Source organism: Daphnia magna, linkage group LG6, assembly GCF_020631705.1.
Source record: "Daphnia magna isolate NIES linkage group LG6, ASM2063170v1.1, whole genome shotgun sequence".
NCBI classification, from domain to species: domain Eukaryota; kingdom Metazoa; phylum Arthropoda; class Branchiopoda; order Diplostraca; family Daphniidae; genus Daphnia; species Daphnia magna.
In genome coordinates, this window is record NC_059187.1 from 9,272,480 (window position 1) to 9,288,542 (window position 16,063).

Here is a 16,063-nt window from a genome sequence, read left to right on the forward strand (position 1 = left end):
TAGGCAAGAGCTTGTATGCAAAACCGCCATCAAAGTTGAAGTCGTGTCATCGTTTGCGTCAAGGGTTTATGCTCTTTCTGAAACGTCATTCCGACTCTGTTTTACCCAGCAATCGAAAAGGTGAATGATTTTAAAGCACTTCGGTTGGTTATGCGTGTTTAATAAGTTAAATACATCTAAAACAGGAAAAACCTTGAAGTACAATAATCAGGAGGGGGAGGTTAAATGATAGAAGCGCCGGTTTGTTGCAGTCAAAGCCTTGTCAACGGTTTTATGATTATTCCCGCCTCCATTACACTCATTAACAGATTAATACGAAAGAAATGTAGCCCGTGGTTAGAATAAAAGCCACGAATTGAGTGCTCCTATGAAAGTCTTCGTGATACTCACTTAGCAACAACGTACCAGGTAATATTTTTTGTATACCCTTGCACCTGAAATGCATGTTAACGGCGATTGGGGGAAGGAAACCATTTGTACTTTAGGTGGTTGTAATCGCCGACATTATCTTTAAGTCCCAGATCAAATTCTTCCATGTCCTGTGGCCAGTTACCCTCACGGTTGAGAGGTATCTCATCCACATTTTTGTCAAAGTCCTCCCCCAGATCCTCGACGACGTAGTCAAGTGGAACATCGTCGTCCCACTCCTACCCGTAATAAGTAATCCTCATTTTGTTACCTTCAAAATAAATATTGTTGCATTTCTTACCCAGGTGCGTTGGCCTTGATTGGTAGCTGAGTGCAATTCAAAGTTCACGATAAAGGCCTGCTGGTGACGGGGATTGGTCACTAGAACACGCTTGGTAAGTGGTAGATAATTGCGAACTGAGGCAGTGATTTCGTATTCTCCAGGAGTCAACAGTCTCCAATAATCTCCGCCTTGAGCTGTTATTGTTTTTGTTAAATAGGGTCGATAAACATACACCTATTACCTTTTTACCTGAAGTTACGTCATGCTTGACAAGGTCTTTCCGTGCATGAGTTTCATTCAGTCTTGTCACATTGCGGGTAGTGATTACGGCGTTACCCAACGGCCTACCGGTAATAGCATCCTTTACTTCACCTTTAACCCCGATGTGACTTTGCCAAATGAGGTTAATTAATGCATCTTTATTATCCTCCCATTCCTGTGCCAAACGTTCGGCTTTCGGGTATTTTTCACAGCCCAATTCCAAAGTGATTTCGAAGTCGTTCGATGAAAGGTAATTGAAATCTTGCATACCTATCAAATGATATCCATAGAAAAAGTGTATCCAGAAAGTGTACGAATGATGAAATTACCTCCTTCGACAGAATACCATGCAGCACCGTTGGTAATGCCTCCTTGTTTCCCGAAACCCGATGATGACGTGTCATCACACGACGGCTGATTAGGGTCTGACATTCGTGGATGCATTGAGGCATAGCTTAATGCCAGATGTCTGTTAAAAAGAATTGATTAATTTGTGATAAACTTTTTAGGACAGAATGAAAGGGGGGAGACAGAACCTAAAAGTGTCATCGTCGGGTGAAGGCGACTCGTCGGAGCCATCCTTGTCGCGTGACTCGTCGAATGGGTAATTTGCTACTAGATCACCGCCGTGCAAATTAGCAGACGCCACAAAAGGCTGTTCCAGAATCATCCGCATGACGGCCAGAGTCTCCGGTTGAGGCTGCCGTTTCAGAAAGTATACACAAAATTTAATATTCCATTTTCAGCCAAAAAGCTGAGACCCTACAGGGTGATCCAAGTGACGAATTTGGTCCATCAGATGATTGTTACGAATACTACGCTCATCTTCTTCAGCGTAAAGGAGGCGATCAAGGTCTGGAAAATCACGATTCAAGTCAACACTGTTATTGTTGGTCCGCCCGACCAAGTAATTATCTCCTCCCTTCATGCAATACAGCGCTTAATCAGTTTCTTATTCTTCTTTTCAAAATACGAAAAAGGTTTCCTTACTACAGAAGTAGCCATTTCCCAGCCATCCGGATTCATGCTAGGCATCAGGTGTATACGAGTCGAGTGAATCAAAGATCGAATGGACTCGTTGCCGGCGATGTACTGCTCACACAGGTAGTCGGCCATCTTTAGAAGAAGTTCCCGCCCCAAAACCTCGTTTCCATGCATATTTGCAATATACTTAAATTCAGGTTCCACTGCCGTAAACAGACCAACATTTATCGTATTCTGACATTCAACATTTTAAGACTAAAGATAATTTGGCTTACAGAGTTCATGGTATCCTGGCTCGCCAGAGAATTCAATCAATAGAAGGGGGTTGCCAGCGACTGAGTTCTCGCTGAGGGCGTACACTTTGGTGATGTTTGGGCACCTAAAGTGAACCTCTTCCAGAATGGTAGCCAATTCTTCGTTGCTGTGATGCTTGAACTGGAAAGCAGATTGAACTAGGGCTGGAGAAATCAAACTGATGCAAAGAAAAAATATCATCAAAGCCGAACACTTTGATGCTGCCATCCTGTCTGAATAAGAGATGCTTGTTCGACAAACACATCCAACAGAATCCGCAGAAGAGCGCAAGGATCCCTTATTTTCAACTGCAACTCCCACGCCAACTGATATCGTCAGATACGCAGATGGTTACGCATAAGGTCTGACAATGTATGGTACAAACGATAACGCGAGCTGCTAAGGCGACTGCGCGTATTCATACGACCTTCCTATTTATCGATCGACTACTAATGTTTTTCTTTTTTTTCTTTCTTTGTGATCTAGAACTTGTGCTTTCAACGACCATTCATTCAATGGCCTCCCCACTAGATCTTAGAATTTTATTATTTTTTTCCGTATAGTTAAAACTTCCAATGTTGGAATTATCCAGATCAGACAAAAGGTTTTTACATCACAGATCTATCTTTTGATTTCTCTTTTGAAAGATTTAAGCAGCTTAAGTAAAAAAAAGATAAATAAAATAAAATAATAATAATTAAATGTTTTTTTAAATCCCCATTTGGCAACGTGTAGTGCACGTTTTCGATGAAAATAGGCGGCCGAATGTTCGACTTCAACAACTAAATTGGCAACTTACTGTTGGACTGAAATCTGAATATGGCTAAAGATGGAAAAGATACAAGTGCTGCCGTATTACAGTATTTGGTAATGCAAAACAGACCGTTTGCCTTGAACGATTTACTTCTGAGCGCACAACTGAAAGAATGTGGGAAAACTGCTGTCCAGAAAGCTTTAGATCAACTGGTTGTGGTACATGAAAGCTATCAATGTGGTCACTAAATTTGCTTCTTATTGTGTGTTATTAATGTTTCTCTCTATGTAGGCAGGGAAGGTCAAGGAAAAAAATTACGGAAAGCAAAAAGTTTATGTCGTTGACCAAGATTTGGTTTCTTCTCCCAATGACCCTGATCTGTTCCAAATGGATTCTAAAATAGCTGAGTTAACAAGGCAGATTGCCGAGGATCAAGGAGTCATTAAAAAAGCAGAGAGTGAATTGAAAACCTTGAACTCCACATTGTCGATTGAGGAACTTTCTGCACAACTGGAAATGGTATCATTCTTGTTTCAATTTTCTATACAAAAAATAATTCTAACACTTACATTGGAATTGAGTAGCTGCAAGCCGAAAATGAGAAAATGGAATCTAAGCTGAAAGATTTATCCCAGATGAAAGTTAAGCTTTCTGCATCTGATTTCAAGAAGGTGAATGCAACTAAAGAAAAAGCTGCATCTGAATTACGAAAACGAAAAAGAATTTGTGTTGATATGCTGGACCAAATATTGGAAAGCTACCCTAAAGGAAAGAAAGCTTTGCTCGAAGAAGTTGGAGTAGAACCTGACTAAGGGAATCTCTTGTCACCACGTAATTCCAGCAAATCAATAAGTCTTTCTTGTTCCCCATGGGTTTGATAACATTTTGCTAAAGTAATTGATAATTAAAGCTCAATATATGTTGTTTATTCAGGACATGGACCAAATTCTTATGTTATGAAAAACTCTGTTATACATAAAATGAAAGATCAGTGGGTCAAGCAAGAAAAGTTCGCGTAGGAAAATGAACCATTAATTTTAAAAGAAGACGTCGTGTGTTGTAGCAGGGTTTCGATGTTCAAACTGTGATTGGAGCCTCCCCTACTTTGGTCAAGGAAAACACATTTGCAGCTATGGGAACGAGATATTCTTTAGGAACAAGACCTTTCTTGCTTCGAGCTTGGACTAGCCAGCTGGCCCCACTCTTGGTGAGCACCTGAACAATCTCTCCACTGTTGACCGACAACTCTAAATTGTTTGTGGCAACATACGCCCATCTGGCTTTGTATTGATCTTTCACTGACTTCAAACTCGGCATGTTTGTGTCCTTGATAATTTTTGACTCAACTGAAGATTGTTCAATCAATTCTCCGTTTTTTATGACGCGTTTCATGAGTTGTCGGTTCAACTCATCTGCCAGATTAACAGGTTCGCTCGCCTTATTGGCCAAAGGTGTGCGAACTGGTGCCGGAGGTCGTGGAGGTGGCTCCTTTTTTGTTCGTGGAAGAACAGTCGGTATTGCTAGCTTTTATTCCGAGATTAAAAGTAGAATTGGACGTATTCCCCGGTTTACTTCCAACTTTAATTCCGGACGACGAAGTCATATTCCTGTTTGTATTGGCAATGTTAGTTTGAAATGAAAATGTCGTTGGAGCTTGAACGCCGTTCTTTGGAAGAAGCCAATAATTCTGTCAGCGATGCTAGCGGTGCTCTCTGTGGTGATGTCCGAGAAAAACACCGTCCTACGGACTTAGTCTCCGGTAATGTTACTTTTTCTACTGATGACGGCTTCGGAAGGCATTTTGTTGGCGGCGATAAGGTATTCTTTTTAATATTACTTGATGGTTTATCTGCCTGACCGATTTTTTCTTGCCAGTAACGGACAATTTTCTTTGTGGCAGGTGCAATTGATGGTGGCGGACTCGGTTCTGGAGCTGGAACAACAGTTCGAGGTGGAGTCATCACACGGTCATAGGCTATCAAGGCTTCTGATTCAACTTCTGTCATAGAAATTCGCCTGGGGTTAGTTACTGGAACGTCGTACACTTCTGGGCTGTCCGAGACGGCATTCACAGACCCAAAGCTGGATAGTTTACGTGATTGTTGGTGGAAAACGAAGCCACTTCGTTTCTGCCGCTTAGAAACTACCGTCGCACTGTTGGATCCTTCTTCATCCGACAATGTGCTTAAAGTGCTTAACGGACGAATTGTGGGAGACGGCACGTCGTACACCGGAAGATTTTCTGGGGGTGCGTTTGGCCATGTAACGAGACCATCAGAAAGACTGCGAGAGTGGTGAATACTTACACCTCGAACCGGACTTACGGCTGGTGTTGCGCTGGTCGGAAGATCATGTGCGGAAATGTTTGCAACATCTTGGACGCTGTTGTAGATATCCTCGCTTGATTGCTTTAGATTTTCTATGCTGGAATAAGGAGTCGTCGATGCAGCTGGGCTTGGTAGTTCTTGATAAACATCATCTACAGCTGACGTGAAGCTATCGACGCTCTGCCTTTTGCTGGATTGCTCTTCTTCACTACTGCTACTTTTACCCCTTAATCGAAACAAAGTAGCCATTCTACTGCCATTATTGGCTTTGGCAATCTTCTGCAACTGAGGAGGTTTGTTCTCTTGTTCGCTTGCCGGCAAGCGATGGAAGATTCCGCCCTTGAATACTTTCCATCCGACTCTGTAATTCTTTTTGCTTGTTGTTCTCTGCGGGTTGGTCAGTGTCGCTGTCACAGTCCTCGTTTGTCTTCGTGGTTGTTAATTCGAATGAATCACCGACTTGAAAGAGAATTGCTTGAAGAGCCATAATCCATTCGTCGGTCTCATCACGGCTTTTGGTGGACATCTACACAATAGTTAAGGTGAGGAAGTCAGTTATATTTTCCGTTAAAACTGTAATGTTTACCTCGTAAAGAGCCCGGTCTTCATGCAGCAGAACAAACGGATGGGTCTTGAGTCGTTTAGTGTCAACACCTTGCTTTACAACTCTCTTGACTTTAATGTTTGGTTCTGTCAGGTCGATAACAATCCGAGGACGGCTGTCTTCATCACTGGCGTACATCAGCAGGTGTGCCGGAAGAAGAACGGAATAACAGTGACGCCAGGCGGACAGCAGCTTCCGACCGTTACGGCGTTTCATGCAGCCATGTCGTAAGGCCTTTTTTTTTTTTTAAGGGAAGGGGGAATTTATAGTGTTGTGGTTTTTAAAATTGTTGCTAAAAAAAGGGGGGGAGGCGGGAGTGTGATTTTACCTGAGCTTTGGCGTCTGCTGCAGCTATGTGCCACCGATGACTGGGTGCATTAGCCCCATAATCGCTGACTCCGCTTTTCATGGAGACGCCATCACTGTCGTTGTTATTGCTTTGTAATTCGCGGACAGAAGAAATACTTTCGTTAGCGACGTACTCGTACTCTTCGTTAGTGTCGATGACTCGGAAAGCGTCGTCATACGTCAGGTCTTCCTCGTCTGTTGTCTTGGCGCCCGTTTCGTTGGAGTAAACATGTTTTGAATTTTCAGAATCTTGAGGAATAGCGGAAGCATCGTCATTATCAATTTCTTCCGCCCTTGGCGGCTTCACGGTCATGGCGTCGTCGTACATAATGTCTGAATCTCCACTTTCCTTCCGGCTCTTGTCGTCCTCGTCCTCAGGAGGCGGCCGAATCCGTTGAGCCTTGGCAGCCGCCATAGAGAAAGGTAAAGCTAAATCCGATGCTTTACTGCGGGTTTTTAATAAGCGATGCATAAATCCCTTCTTCTTCGTCTCGGGTGCTGGTGGCAAAGGATTGGCAATCGGAGGGGCGTCGCACTGATCTTCGGCTGCAGGCTGTTCAGATTCAGAAACTGATTCCCTGTTTGGAACATCGTAAAATTCCTCGGCAATGGGAACTAGTAATTAAAAACCAAATTTAAAGACAAATTATAATTAATAACATATATCAAATTATTTTTACCAGGGTCTTTATCGGAATTATTGTCGGAAGAAGCGCCGTCGGATGAATGAAAAAAGGATTTCAGTGCAGGCGACATATCAATATACATTTCCATTTGATGATTTTCATATTCCTTCATCAGTGAGGATACTTTTGTTGCGAGTCGCGAGCGGTGTTCGAGAGCCAATCGAGACAGTTTCTCCGTTGCCAACGTTTGGTCCAGAAAATTTTGCGTATCTAAACGAGAAAATTGCTGTTAACTGGATCCATGGATTGAGGAAACTCGGAAATCAATTTCAATAGCATCGTGCAACGCATTTGACAGATACCACCATGGTAATTTCCGCTCTGGGCGAAAGAAAGGGCGTCCACCTTGAAGGAAGTAGGGCGTTTTGCTAATGTAAAGACCGTATTTCCGCCTACCTTATCCTCATTTGAATTTTTCTTGTGTTTTCTTTCAACAGAAACGGATTCCTAAGTGTCTCAAAAATTCCCTAATGCATGCTTCCCGTTCCTTTGAAAAAACAAATAGCGGACCAGCAGTGGGTGAAGAATGTCTCGGCCATACCGTCGCAGGGTGGAACCCTCTCACACCTGAGTGTTTAATAGGAAAGGTAAGAGTCTATTGTCTCGCATCGCTTCTCCTATTCTATCGTCTTTTTTTTTTTCTTCTCGTGAATTCTTGATAAGTTAAGAATTCTTTCGCTCCAATCGGGCATTGCATTTTGTGAATAGTTTTAAGTTATAAGCGAAGGCCGATTTATCGTTCGCGCAAGGTCGGTGGCGTCATTCCGGGCGCGGAAAAGCAAACGTGACTGTTCCTTCAAAATCAGCTAACATTTCAGAAAAGCCTGTTGGAATCTCGCGTCAACATTCTGAAATCCGACTTTTGTTTGATAAACCTATGCAAGACCAAGAAATGTCCGAAACCACTTCGGTGATTTTTGCTTCCTAACAAAACTGGGAAATTCCATTGACTAAAATTAAAAACTTCTATTGTGATCGCGTTGGGATGCGGTTAGTAGATTACATCTGTGGTTTAAGCGAAAATTTACGCTCACGACGGGAAACCATGTTTGTTACCAAAACCTAACAATTTTGGCCCTATTTTATCGATGCGATCAAAAAATCTTCATTCCTAACAAACCGCCAACGGTGCAGCATTTGGAACACTCTGTGGTCAGAACAGAATGCAGTCCTATCATTTCCGCATGATTCGCTATAGGTGGCAACTGCCACTTAATGCGAGTTCAAATGAACTGTTCTCATCATAACGAGGGCATTGAAACGAGAGACGTTTTCCACGAGGCACGTAGTGGACACCAACGGTAAACAAGTAATCGGATTTTTTTCCATTTTTTCCACGTTCTTTTTATCACGTAAAAATGTAAACGCAGCAAAGACCCTTTGTCATTTTTCATCACGCGTTTCCCCCAAAAGACAAAAGCGGTTACCGTATACAAGTGAATAAAGAAATCACGTAGTGGGTAATTAGGACTCGCCTTGGAGGAAGTCGTGGACATTATTGATGCTGGACGACTTGAGGCCTTTCATTTCTTCTGTAATCAAAGTCTCGATGTTTTTTCCTCTAAGAATATCTCCCATCGAGGGAGAGAGATGGGGGCCCTCCCGCAGAGTTTAAATACAGCGCGCGCATGCAACGCGCACGCCTCCACACCTTCACAATTACGCTACTAAGAAAACACTAATATGTGTCACCAAGTAAGCCCCGCATAAGAAAATATCAGACGAAATTGATTTTTTTAATTATTACGCCAAAAAAATAGCAAGAAGAATCGTTCGGTAATGCGCGTACGGGAGTGGCGCTGAACGGTCGCTCACACCCGTTAAACACAACACAAACAAAAGATAGCTAAGCAAGCACGCGCCCACAACTGCTGTGGTCCGTGCTCGGTTCTATACTGGCACCCGATCAAAGACCCCTCCCATCGACTAAAAACTCCCGCAAGCGTTGTTGTGTTGACGGCAGGGGTTCCCGTGACACGAATGCAAGTTATTACGTATTTTGGTGCTCGTGTTGGCATCTAGCGGCGGCCAAAACGCTTGTTTCTTTGTTTTTACCTCTTTATTTTTTATTTTGTGGGTTGATCACATAGAAGAAAGCCACACATGCCGTACAGCTAAAAATTGTAGTGTTCCTAATATCGTGAATTCGAAAGCGTGGAATTAGCTGAATGAAAGATCGTAAAAAGGGATTACAGCTTATCTGGCAAAAAGATATATCATGTCTTTACGATGGCACACCTACGCACTTTTAATTAGAAGATTCCGCTAGGCGTCAAATTAATCACTGTGATGAAGAACGCAACTCATGGTCCCGTTTCTTTCACTATCTATCGAGGCATGCGGAGGAAACAAGGCTGACGCGCTGTGACTCATAGCTAAGAGTCATGTTTGCTGGGCAACAAGTGTGGACGTGAAAAACGTGTGGCTACTCCATGATTAATATGTGTATATAATTTGCTTCCTTCGGCTTCCTTTTTTAAGCGTTAAAAGTGATTAGTCATCAGATTTGAGTATCGTGCTTCAGTTGTAACCAGATATTCATTGTGGTCGACTTACGTAAACAGCATTGGACGTCTGTTATTATCATGTTGTCGATACGCTACAAAATTATATTGACTCTTGAAATAACATCAAGTCCCGCAATTAGTTACGATTTTTGTAAAAAAATAATTGTCGACAAATTTGACAATAAAATTACTTTTTATTTCTAGTAGGAAAAAGGAAACAGACGTTTATTGTTGCAGCCTGTTCGCATTAAAGCCTCGTGTTTATGGACACGTTTGCTGAAATCCTTGGGAATATCATCAGTTGAAAAGGAGAGACAATGATCTCAAAAGAGAACCACGCAAAAATCCTTCGGCATGCCAAAAAGAGTAAGAGAAACTCACCGCGAACGGGATAGGCGTAGCATTTATGGTAGAATGGTGACCTCTGTTACAGCAGCGGACAATTGATCCTCATAACTATCAGGTATTCAGTTCAAGGCCCTAAGGAATAAATGAATCATAATTTTTTTTTCCTTTCTATTTAAAGAATGTTAGATTTTGATGTTCACTGCACGCCTTTGCTACGTGATAATCTCGCCACCTACCGTTTATCCACGAGGTGGCGGATTTTAAATTCTCTTGTGGACTTGAAGGCCGAAAAAAAGAAAACATTGCGGATGACCTTAAACACCATGGAGACCACGGCAGCGTGTGATCCTTGAGGTTACGCAACATTTAGCTGCCAGGGCTGGTAATAGATTTTATTCGTGGTAAGAAAAAAAAAAATGATGACAATTCAAATTGTTTCCATTTTTCAGAGATGATACATTCCTGTAAAAAACGAAACAAGTCGGCCATTAAGAAAAATTTTAAGCGAGATTCATTCGTAACGGTAATACCTTACATATTCTTGTTACGTCTTTTGAATCCATATCACTAATAGTTTACCATTATTTAATTTTAATAGTACCTAAAGGAAAGAGAACACCGCTACAGGAGAGGTGCTGACAAACGCGACTATGTTCCACAAGCCAATCCTTTCGAATGCTGTGCTTTATTCATCTTAAGGTAGGAAATGCTCACCATATTTTTGTTTTTTTGTTTCCGGTGAGGTAATCTTCGGTTGTGGACAACCTTTTCCTAATACTGAGAAGCAAGACGATGTGGGTTGACTCTCTGTTTTCCTTTCAAAGCCTTTTGATTAGAAATGACTACAGTGCCTCTTATCTCGCTTTTTGTGACGAGCGAAATCCTTTGTTTACCGTTAAGTCCGACGCTGTTGAACGCAGAGTGAATGAAGGAAGCGAATTTGAATTTATCGAAACGCCAAAATTATGAGGGTCGCATAAGGCACGCCCGCATACATTTCGCTTGATTGACGCTGTAGGTCACTGGATCTTTTGAATTCTAATTTTTTAAATCTTTCTATTGTCGAAGCGAATGCAAGAGAAAGTTCACCACGCAACCCCCATGCCCCGTTTCGCTTTATTTTTACGGTATGTTATCAGTCTTTCTATTTCATGCTAAATCGAAATCGGTTAGTTGGCCGAAGAATGATGCAATCATAGAGTTAATCTTTTCTTCCCAGAATATTCAGATTTTTGGTATATTTGAGGCCATTTTTTCTTCGAAATAACATCGACACATTGTACAGGCTTATTGAATCGCATGTTTCAAATTCTTGAAATTACATTTTTGTGGATGCGCTATGCAAAAAAAAAAACAATTTGCTGTTGGTGTTGGAATATGTACCCGTTCATCCCATGAACTTGAACAATGAAACAGGTGGGAATTCCAATTTGTGTCAAGCAATTTGTTGCCGGGAAGAAATTTTCCTCTTTAATTAGGTAAGAAAAGGACATAGATTAGGCGTCGGTACTGTGATACTTGTGGCTTTAGGAGATGACGAATGGCCCTAGTGACAACTTTAACAAAGCGTCGGGAATGAGGCCATGTCACTAAAAACAAAACAAAAAAAAACAACGAACGCAAAAGTAGACATCTTTTTTACGATTACGTTCACCGTTTTTTTTTATTTTTCGAGAAAATATTTCCACCGGCATGTTTTTTTTTCCTCCCTCTGCATATACGTGGCTCAATATCACGTCGTAGGAACCAAACGTAAGGGACAAAACTATGAGAGAGTAAAAGTTGACTGGACAGGTCACAAGCCTGATTTCAGTTTCACATTAATTTCAGTATCGTTATGCAGTATAAAAAGAACCCAGGATGTTGTTGATGCATCGCCAATCGTCCTTTGACTGTTCAGTTGCTTAGACATCCATTGCCTTCCGACGCCAACATCGAAACGGTCATCCGCTTACCATGAAACTCGCAGTGGTAAAGTCTTGCACATTCTTTCTCAGGCTTTTATTTTGTTAAATCTGAACGAATTTCTTTTAAAACTATTTTCTCTCATTTCAAATAATCTCTTTTAAGATTTTTGCCATCGCAATGGCTTGCGCAATGGCAGCACCCCCAACTCCTAACGTTGCGCAAACGGCATCAGCAGCCAACGGTGATGCTGATGGAGTCGTAAAACGATCTCCCGCGGTGGGAAATCAAAACGCCAAAAAAATTGTTAGAAGACGTCCAGTCAGTGTCATAGACGCCAATGGCAAACTGGTTGATATTGGTAAAGTTATATACTTTTGATTTTCCGGAATGCGCATATTGACTTGTTCTTTGTTTAGATGACGACGATGTCAAGTTTGTTACTTCAGGCTTTAATAACAGACAAGTAGCTTTCCAACCCCAGCAAGCGTCGGTTGTTAGCCAAGCTCCAGTAACGTCTTCCGCTGTAGGCTCTGGCTCTACGTTAAGCCAAACGGCCGGAGACATTGTTCTCATCAGCGACGACAGCTTGGAAATTGACGACTTGGACGATCTCGATGATCTTGATGATTTTGCTATCGTCTCACCCAATGGCCTTAAAACTTTCCCATTCTTCAACAGACAGACTCCTGCTCGCGTTGTTTCTCAATCATCCTTTTTCAATCCCTTGACATCTTTTGTCCGTGCTCCAGTCCGCCAGACCAGAATGAAAACAAGATTCGTACAATCAAACAATCCAACCACTTGTACTTGTCCTCCACAGCAACGCGAACCAATTTTCCAATTCTCGAGATTCCCTCAGCAATCCGTCAATCGTTTCTCCCAGTTCGAAAGATTTCCCCAATTCACTTCTTCTTCTGGAGTTCGATTTATCTTCGACGACTAGTTAAGACTGTTGATCAATGACGATATCAATTGGGAATGTTTTTTTTACTTCTTTCCCATTGACTAGCGAAATGTATTTTTTTGTCTTACCGCACTATTCTACTTGTTTGGATTTCATAGCTGATAGATGTAGAGCAAATACAACTCACTTGCTTTTTTTGAATATCGAATCAGTCGAACTAGTTATTTGTTTTATATACTCCATTCTAAATGGAAATGAATAATAATATAGTATACCACGGCTGTTGTACGCTATATCGTTTTCGTCTAGTTGACTAACATATAACATTTCATACAATTAAATTCGTATGATCACATCTTGTTGATTTTCGTACGATGCGTAAAGCAATTAGCTCAGTTTCTTTACTTCAATGGAGTTTCGAAAATTTGCCTATAACCTTTTGTCTGGTATGCAAATCAATGCTGACTGTCCTACTGCGCCGTGCGTAGTAACATAACCCCTAATCCACGCCGAAATGCCACCGACAGGTTTTAGCATTATTAGAATAATGCAGTTATACTTGGCCATAAAAATTGTAATGCGATAACTATCCGTTGTTGGTGTTCATTCTAGACTATTCTTAACAAGTAGGGGACTTACGTAGCGATCATCATATCCTTCAAGTGTAGGCTGGTTGCATAACTATATACTAACACTTGGAAATTTCTATTTCCATCCCAATAACAGTGTAAACAAATCACAATCATTTATGTTATCAGAAACGTTGGAATGCGGGGGTTACTGAGAAATTGCGTATTCATTACTTGTGAACTTGAACAAGTTATAGACATTCCAAAAAGCAAAAAGTTCACTTTTTTCCCTCTCAAATCTATCTGTCACACGGAAAGTGCTGGTTGACAATGAAGGGATAAAAAAAAAACTGATTGTTGATTTTGTGCTGGGTACTTATGGCTTTCGACGCTGAGTCGATGACAAAAGTAGCACAATATCAAAATGAACTCAGTTGTTGGGAATGGGGTCATACCACCAAGACAAAGAAATTTCCAAAGAATAGATAAAAAAAAAAAAACTAAAGTTATTGGTTTATCTTGAACGGGTTCTGTTCCCGTATTTCAACCAGCATATTGTACCTCCACTATATTGGGTAGACATTCCAATATCACGGGGCCAATATTGAAAGAAATTGACACGATGAGAGTAAAAGTTGACTGAACAAGTCTGTATGACATGCTCATACGACTTCCTTTCTTGCACTATTCTGAGTATAAAAAGAACGTACGCTATCGTTGTTGTATCGTCAATCGTCTTTCGTCTGTTCAATTGCTTAGACATCCAGCTTCTTGTAAAACTTCATCGAAAAGCCCGTGTAGTTATCATGAAATTCGCAGTGGTAAACTTTAACATCTTTCATTTTAGTTTCTTAGCCTGTAAATTCCATGGACAATTTTTAATTATTTCATACTAATTCACTTCAAAAGATTTTCGTGATCGCCATGGCTTGTGCTATGGCGGCTCCTCCAACCACAAACGGAGGCCTGTCGTTCGAGGATGGAAAGAATAGCGTCGTAAAAAGATCCCCTGCCTTTGGTTCTGGAAATCAAAACGTTGCAAATCCTGTCGTGAGGAAACGTCGAGTCGGTGTCATCGATGGTAACGGACAAGTCGTTGATCTTGGTAAAGTGCCATTGCCGTTTCCAAAGTGAAAATGTTACTTACGAGCCTTTATATGTTAGACGACGACGATCTTCGGTTTGTTACCACTGATTTGACTGGCAGACAAGTGGCACTTACATCGAAGCAAAACCCAATCTCGGTAGCTAATCGAGTTCCGGTTAGGACGTCCTTCCGCGGCTCTGGCTCTTCGGTCGGCAAGGCGACAGGTCACATCGTATTTGTCAATAGCGATGACAGTAATGAAATGGATGATTTCGACGATATCGATGATATTGATGATTTGGTCAATCATTTCGTCTGATGGCCGGATTTTCCCATTCGCTAATAGCCAGAATGGAGTTGGTATTATCTCTCAGTCTTCAGCCTTAAATACCTTGACTTCGCCCGTTGCTGCAGCCGGCCGTCAAATTAGGATGAAATCAGGAAGCCGCTCAATCAAAGCGAGCTTCATCATCCACTTGTACTTGTCCCCCGCAACGAGAAATTGTTAACCTCTCCCCGCAGATCTCCTCCCGACCAATGGGCTTTATGCAATTTATGAGATTTCCCAAACAGAGATTTTCCCTTCCTTCTTTTCCTGGTATCCAATTCGTCTTCGACGATTGATTTAAGAATTCATAATCAAGAGGATTTCAATGTAAGCTTATGAAACGGTGGGCGAATTCACTTTCCATTAGTGATATCGGGCAATCTATCAATTATTTTAATCCAATGAGCTTTTGTAGTTACTGAATATGATAAATACAATGGCTATTTTATTTTAAATTGGGGACGTCAAAGTAGCTTAGAAATATGAATCCAAATAGCAGCTTTTCATGATTTAGATCATGAATTATACCTTGATATGCTTCATGATTCAGTTGGTCGCCAAATTTACAAGACATCTAATAGAGAAACTAGCGCCTGCTTGAGTATTTCATTAGATGATGTCACCAATCAGTAGTCTCGTCAGTTGTCTCATTTTTACTCGACGACAACTGAGGATGGTAACAAGGTATATGACAAGGTAACAACCTTCTCTTTTATTTGCATGTTTTATATTGCCTAATTTTCAATGTCATCATTTTTGAAAATATTACAGGTATTTTGAGGCCGGGTTTAATTGAATCCGCTTGGTATATGGCTACTTCGCGCGCTGATGCCATAAAGACTCATCCTCACGATTCCGAAATGGTTCGTCAGTTGCGCCTTCACGGTCGTGTAGTAGAACATCTTAAAGGTAATTGCATTAAGGTGTTTCCTGCGTTATGGCATTCCAGCAAGATCTTTACTCTTTTTGCAATTTTTCCCAACAGATTTCCATAAAGATGAACTAAGAGCCTTAGGTCGCGAGCTGGGTCTGCCCGCAGAATTACTGGAACGTCACCCGTATCCTGGTCCCGGTTTGTCAATTCGAATCATTTGCGCCGAAGAACCGTTCATGGAAGCTGATTTCGGTGAGTCGCAAGTGCTGATTCGTTTGATGGTTGATTATGCTAATATGGCAGCAAGGAACATGCCTTGCTCGTCGATTGAAATTGTGACGTCGGAAGAAGAGCGCCTGCTTCTGGAAGAACTGTCCAGTCACAAACCAGTATGTTGCCACGCTACTGCAAATTCACACTGTCGATGTTCAGGTACAAGAGCTTCGCAATTTAGACGTTTTGTTGGCGGAAATTTATAAAGATTCTTCTCTTCCTTGCAGTGAGATTGCCGAACTTATAGCTATTGCGTAGCACTGATTCCTGAATGATTGCGATGGAAACAAATTTGATTGCAACCAACAAACCATCG

The 16,063-nt window shown here is 41.5% G+C and overlaps 5 protein-coding genes and 1 long non-coding RNA gene across 9 annotated transcripts; 3 read left to right on the forward strand and 3 right to left on the reverse strand.

Annotated features, from left to right (window-relative positions):
• Nucleotides 1-139: 139 nt before the first annotated feature.
• On the reverse strand, nt 140-2,458 carry LOC116925273 (carboxypeptidase E). Of its 2 annotated transcripts, XM_032931951.2 has the most exons (9): nt 2,212-2,458; nt 1,943-2,139; nt 1,719-1,874; nt 1,489-1,652; nt 1,282-1,421; nt 941-1,222; nt 710-885; nt 427-647; nt 140-365 (listed from the first exon to the last, which is right to left on the reverse strand). In XM_032931951.2, exons 1-8 carry the CDS (start codon nt 2,456-2,458, stop codon nt 447-449), a joined length of 1,563 nt encoding a protein of 520 aa, XP_032787842.2. In that variant the 3' UTR covers nt 140-365; nt 427-446. The 2 variants fall into 2 exon arrangements, with proteins under 2 accessions (XP_032787842.2, XP_032787841.2); XM_032931950.2 differs by having other exon boundaries at nt 140-647.
• LOC116925292 (homologous-pairing protein 2 homolog) lies at nt 2,454-3,919 on the forward strand. 3 transcript variants are annotated; one of them, XM_045174855.1, is made up of 5 exons: nt 2,454-2,592; nt 2,717-2,892; nt 2,966-3,202; nt 3,276-3,503; nt 3,569-3,919. In XM_045174855.1, the coding sequence occupies exons 3-5, from the start codon at nt 3,050-3,052 to the stop codon at nt 3,794-3,796; spliced, it is 609 nt and encodes a 202-aa protein (XP_045030790.1). In that variant the 5' UTR covers nt 2,454-2,592; nt 2,717-2,892; nt 2,966-3,049; the 3' UTR covers nt 3,797-3,919. The 3 variants fall into 3 exon arrangements, with proteins under 3 accessions (XP_045030790.1, XP_045030791.1, XP_045030793.1); XM_045174856.1 differs by having other exon boundaries at nt 2,717-2,834; XM_045174858.1 differs by lacking the exon at nt 2,717-2,892 and having other exon boundaries at nt 2,460-2,592.
• On the reverse strand, nt 3,896-8,854 carry LOC116925266. Its single transcript, XM_045174847.1, is given in 8 exon segments — nt 3,896-4,478; nt 4,480-4,653; nt 4,655-5,632; nt 5,634-5,837; nt 5,898-6,149; nt 6,244-6,878; nt 6,944-7,159; nt 8,425-8,854. Coding segments are annotated over 8 exon segments (2,979 nt in total). The 5' UTR covers nt 8,528-8,854; the 3' UTR covers nt 3,896-4,061.
• Nucleotides 8,855-9,984: 1,130 nt separating this feature from the next.
• Nucleotides 9,985-10,472, reverse strand: LOC116925300. The gene is made up of 2 exons (XR_004395408.2): nt 10,335-10,472; nt 9,985-10,266 (listed from the first exon to the last, which is right to left on the reverse strand). It is a non-coding gene; the product is annotated as an uncharacterized LOC116925300 (long non-coding RNA).
• On the forward strand, nt 10,291-12,817 carry LOC116925290. The gene is made up of 5 exons (XM_032931975.2): nt 10,291-10,327; nt 10,403-10,503; nt 11,648-11,775; nt 11,875-12,070; nt 12,129-12,817. The coding sequence occupies exons 3-5, from the start codon at nt 11,761-11,763 to the stop codon at nt 12,653-12,655; spliced, it is 738 nt and encodes a 245-aa protein (XP_032787866.2). The 5' UTR covers nt 10,291-10,327; nt 10,403-10,503; nt 11,648-11,760; the 3' UTR covers nt 12,656-12,817.
• Nucleotides 12,818-13,717: 900 nt separating this feature from the next.
• On the forward strand, nt 13,718-15,055 carry LOC116925287. Its single transcript, XM_032931971.2, has 3 exons — nt 13,718-14,006; nt 14,095-14,290; nt 14,350-15,055. The coding sequence occupies exons 1-3, from the start codon at nt 13,839-13,841 to the stop codon at nt 14,589-14,591; spliced, it is 606 nt and encodes a 201-aa protein (XP_032787862.2). The 5' UTR covers nt 13,718-13,838; the 3' UTR covers nt 14,592-15,055.
• The last annotated feature ends 1,008 nt before the right edge of the window (nt 15,056-16,063 follow it).

Coding starts and splice junctions, on each gene's coding strand:
- LOC116925290 (XM_032931975.2), top strand. Junction 12,071..12,128: donor TGGCAAACTGGTTGATATTG/GTAAAGTTATAT, acceptor TTCTTTGTTTAG/ATGACGACGATGTCAAGTTT.
- LOC116925273 (XM_032931951.2), bottom strand. CDS start 2,458: ATGGCAGCATCAAAGTGTTCGGCTTTGATGATATTTTTTCTTTGCATC. Junction 1,875..1,942: donor GGGAAATGGCTACTTCTGTA/GTAAGGAAACCT, acceptor TATTGCATGAAG/GGAGGAGATAATTACTTGGT. Junction 648..709: donor ATCAAGGCCAACGCACCTGG/GTAAGAAATGCA, acceptor TATTACGGGTAG/GAGTGGGACGACGATGTTCC.
- LOC116925292 (XM_045174855.1), top strand. CDS start 3,050: ATGGCTAAAGATGGAAAAGATACAAGTGCTGCCGTATTACAGTATTTG. Junction 3,203..3,275: donor CTTTAGATCAACTGGTTGTG/GTACATGAAAGC, acceptor CTCTCTATGTAG/GCAGGGAAGGTCAAGGAAAA. Junction 3,504..3,568: donor TTTCTGCACAACTGGAAATG/GTATCATTCTTG, acceptor GGAATTGAGTAG/CTGCAAGCCGAAAATGAGAA.
- LOC116925287 (XM_032931971.2), top strand. CDS start 13,839: ATGACATGCTCATACGACTTCCTTTCTTGCACTATTCTGAGTATAAAA. Junction 14,007..14,094: donor TTATCATGAAATTCGCAGTG/GTAAACTTTAAC, acceptor TCACTTCAAAAG/ATTTTCGTGATCGCCATGGC. Junction 14,291..14,349: donor CGGACAAGTCGTTGATCTTG/GTAAAGTGCCAT, acceptor TTTATATGTTAG/ACGACGACGATCTTCGGTTT.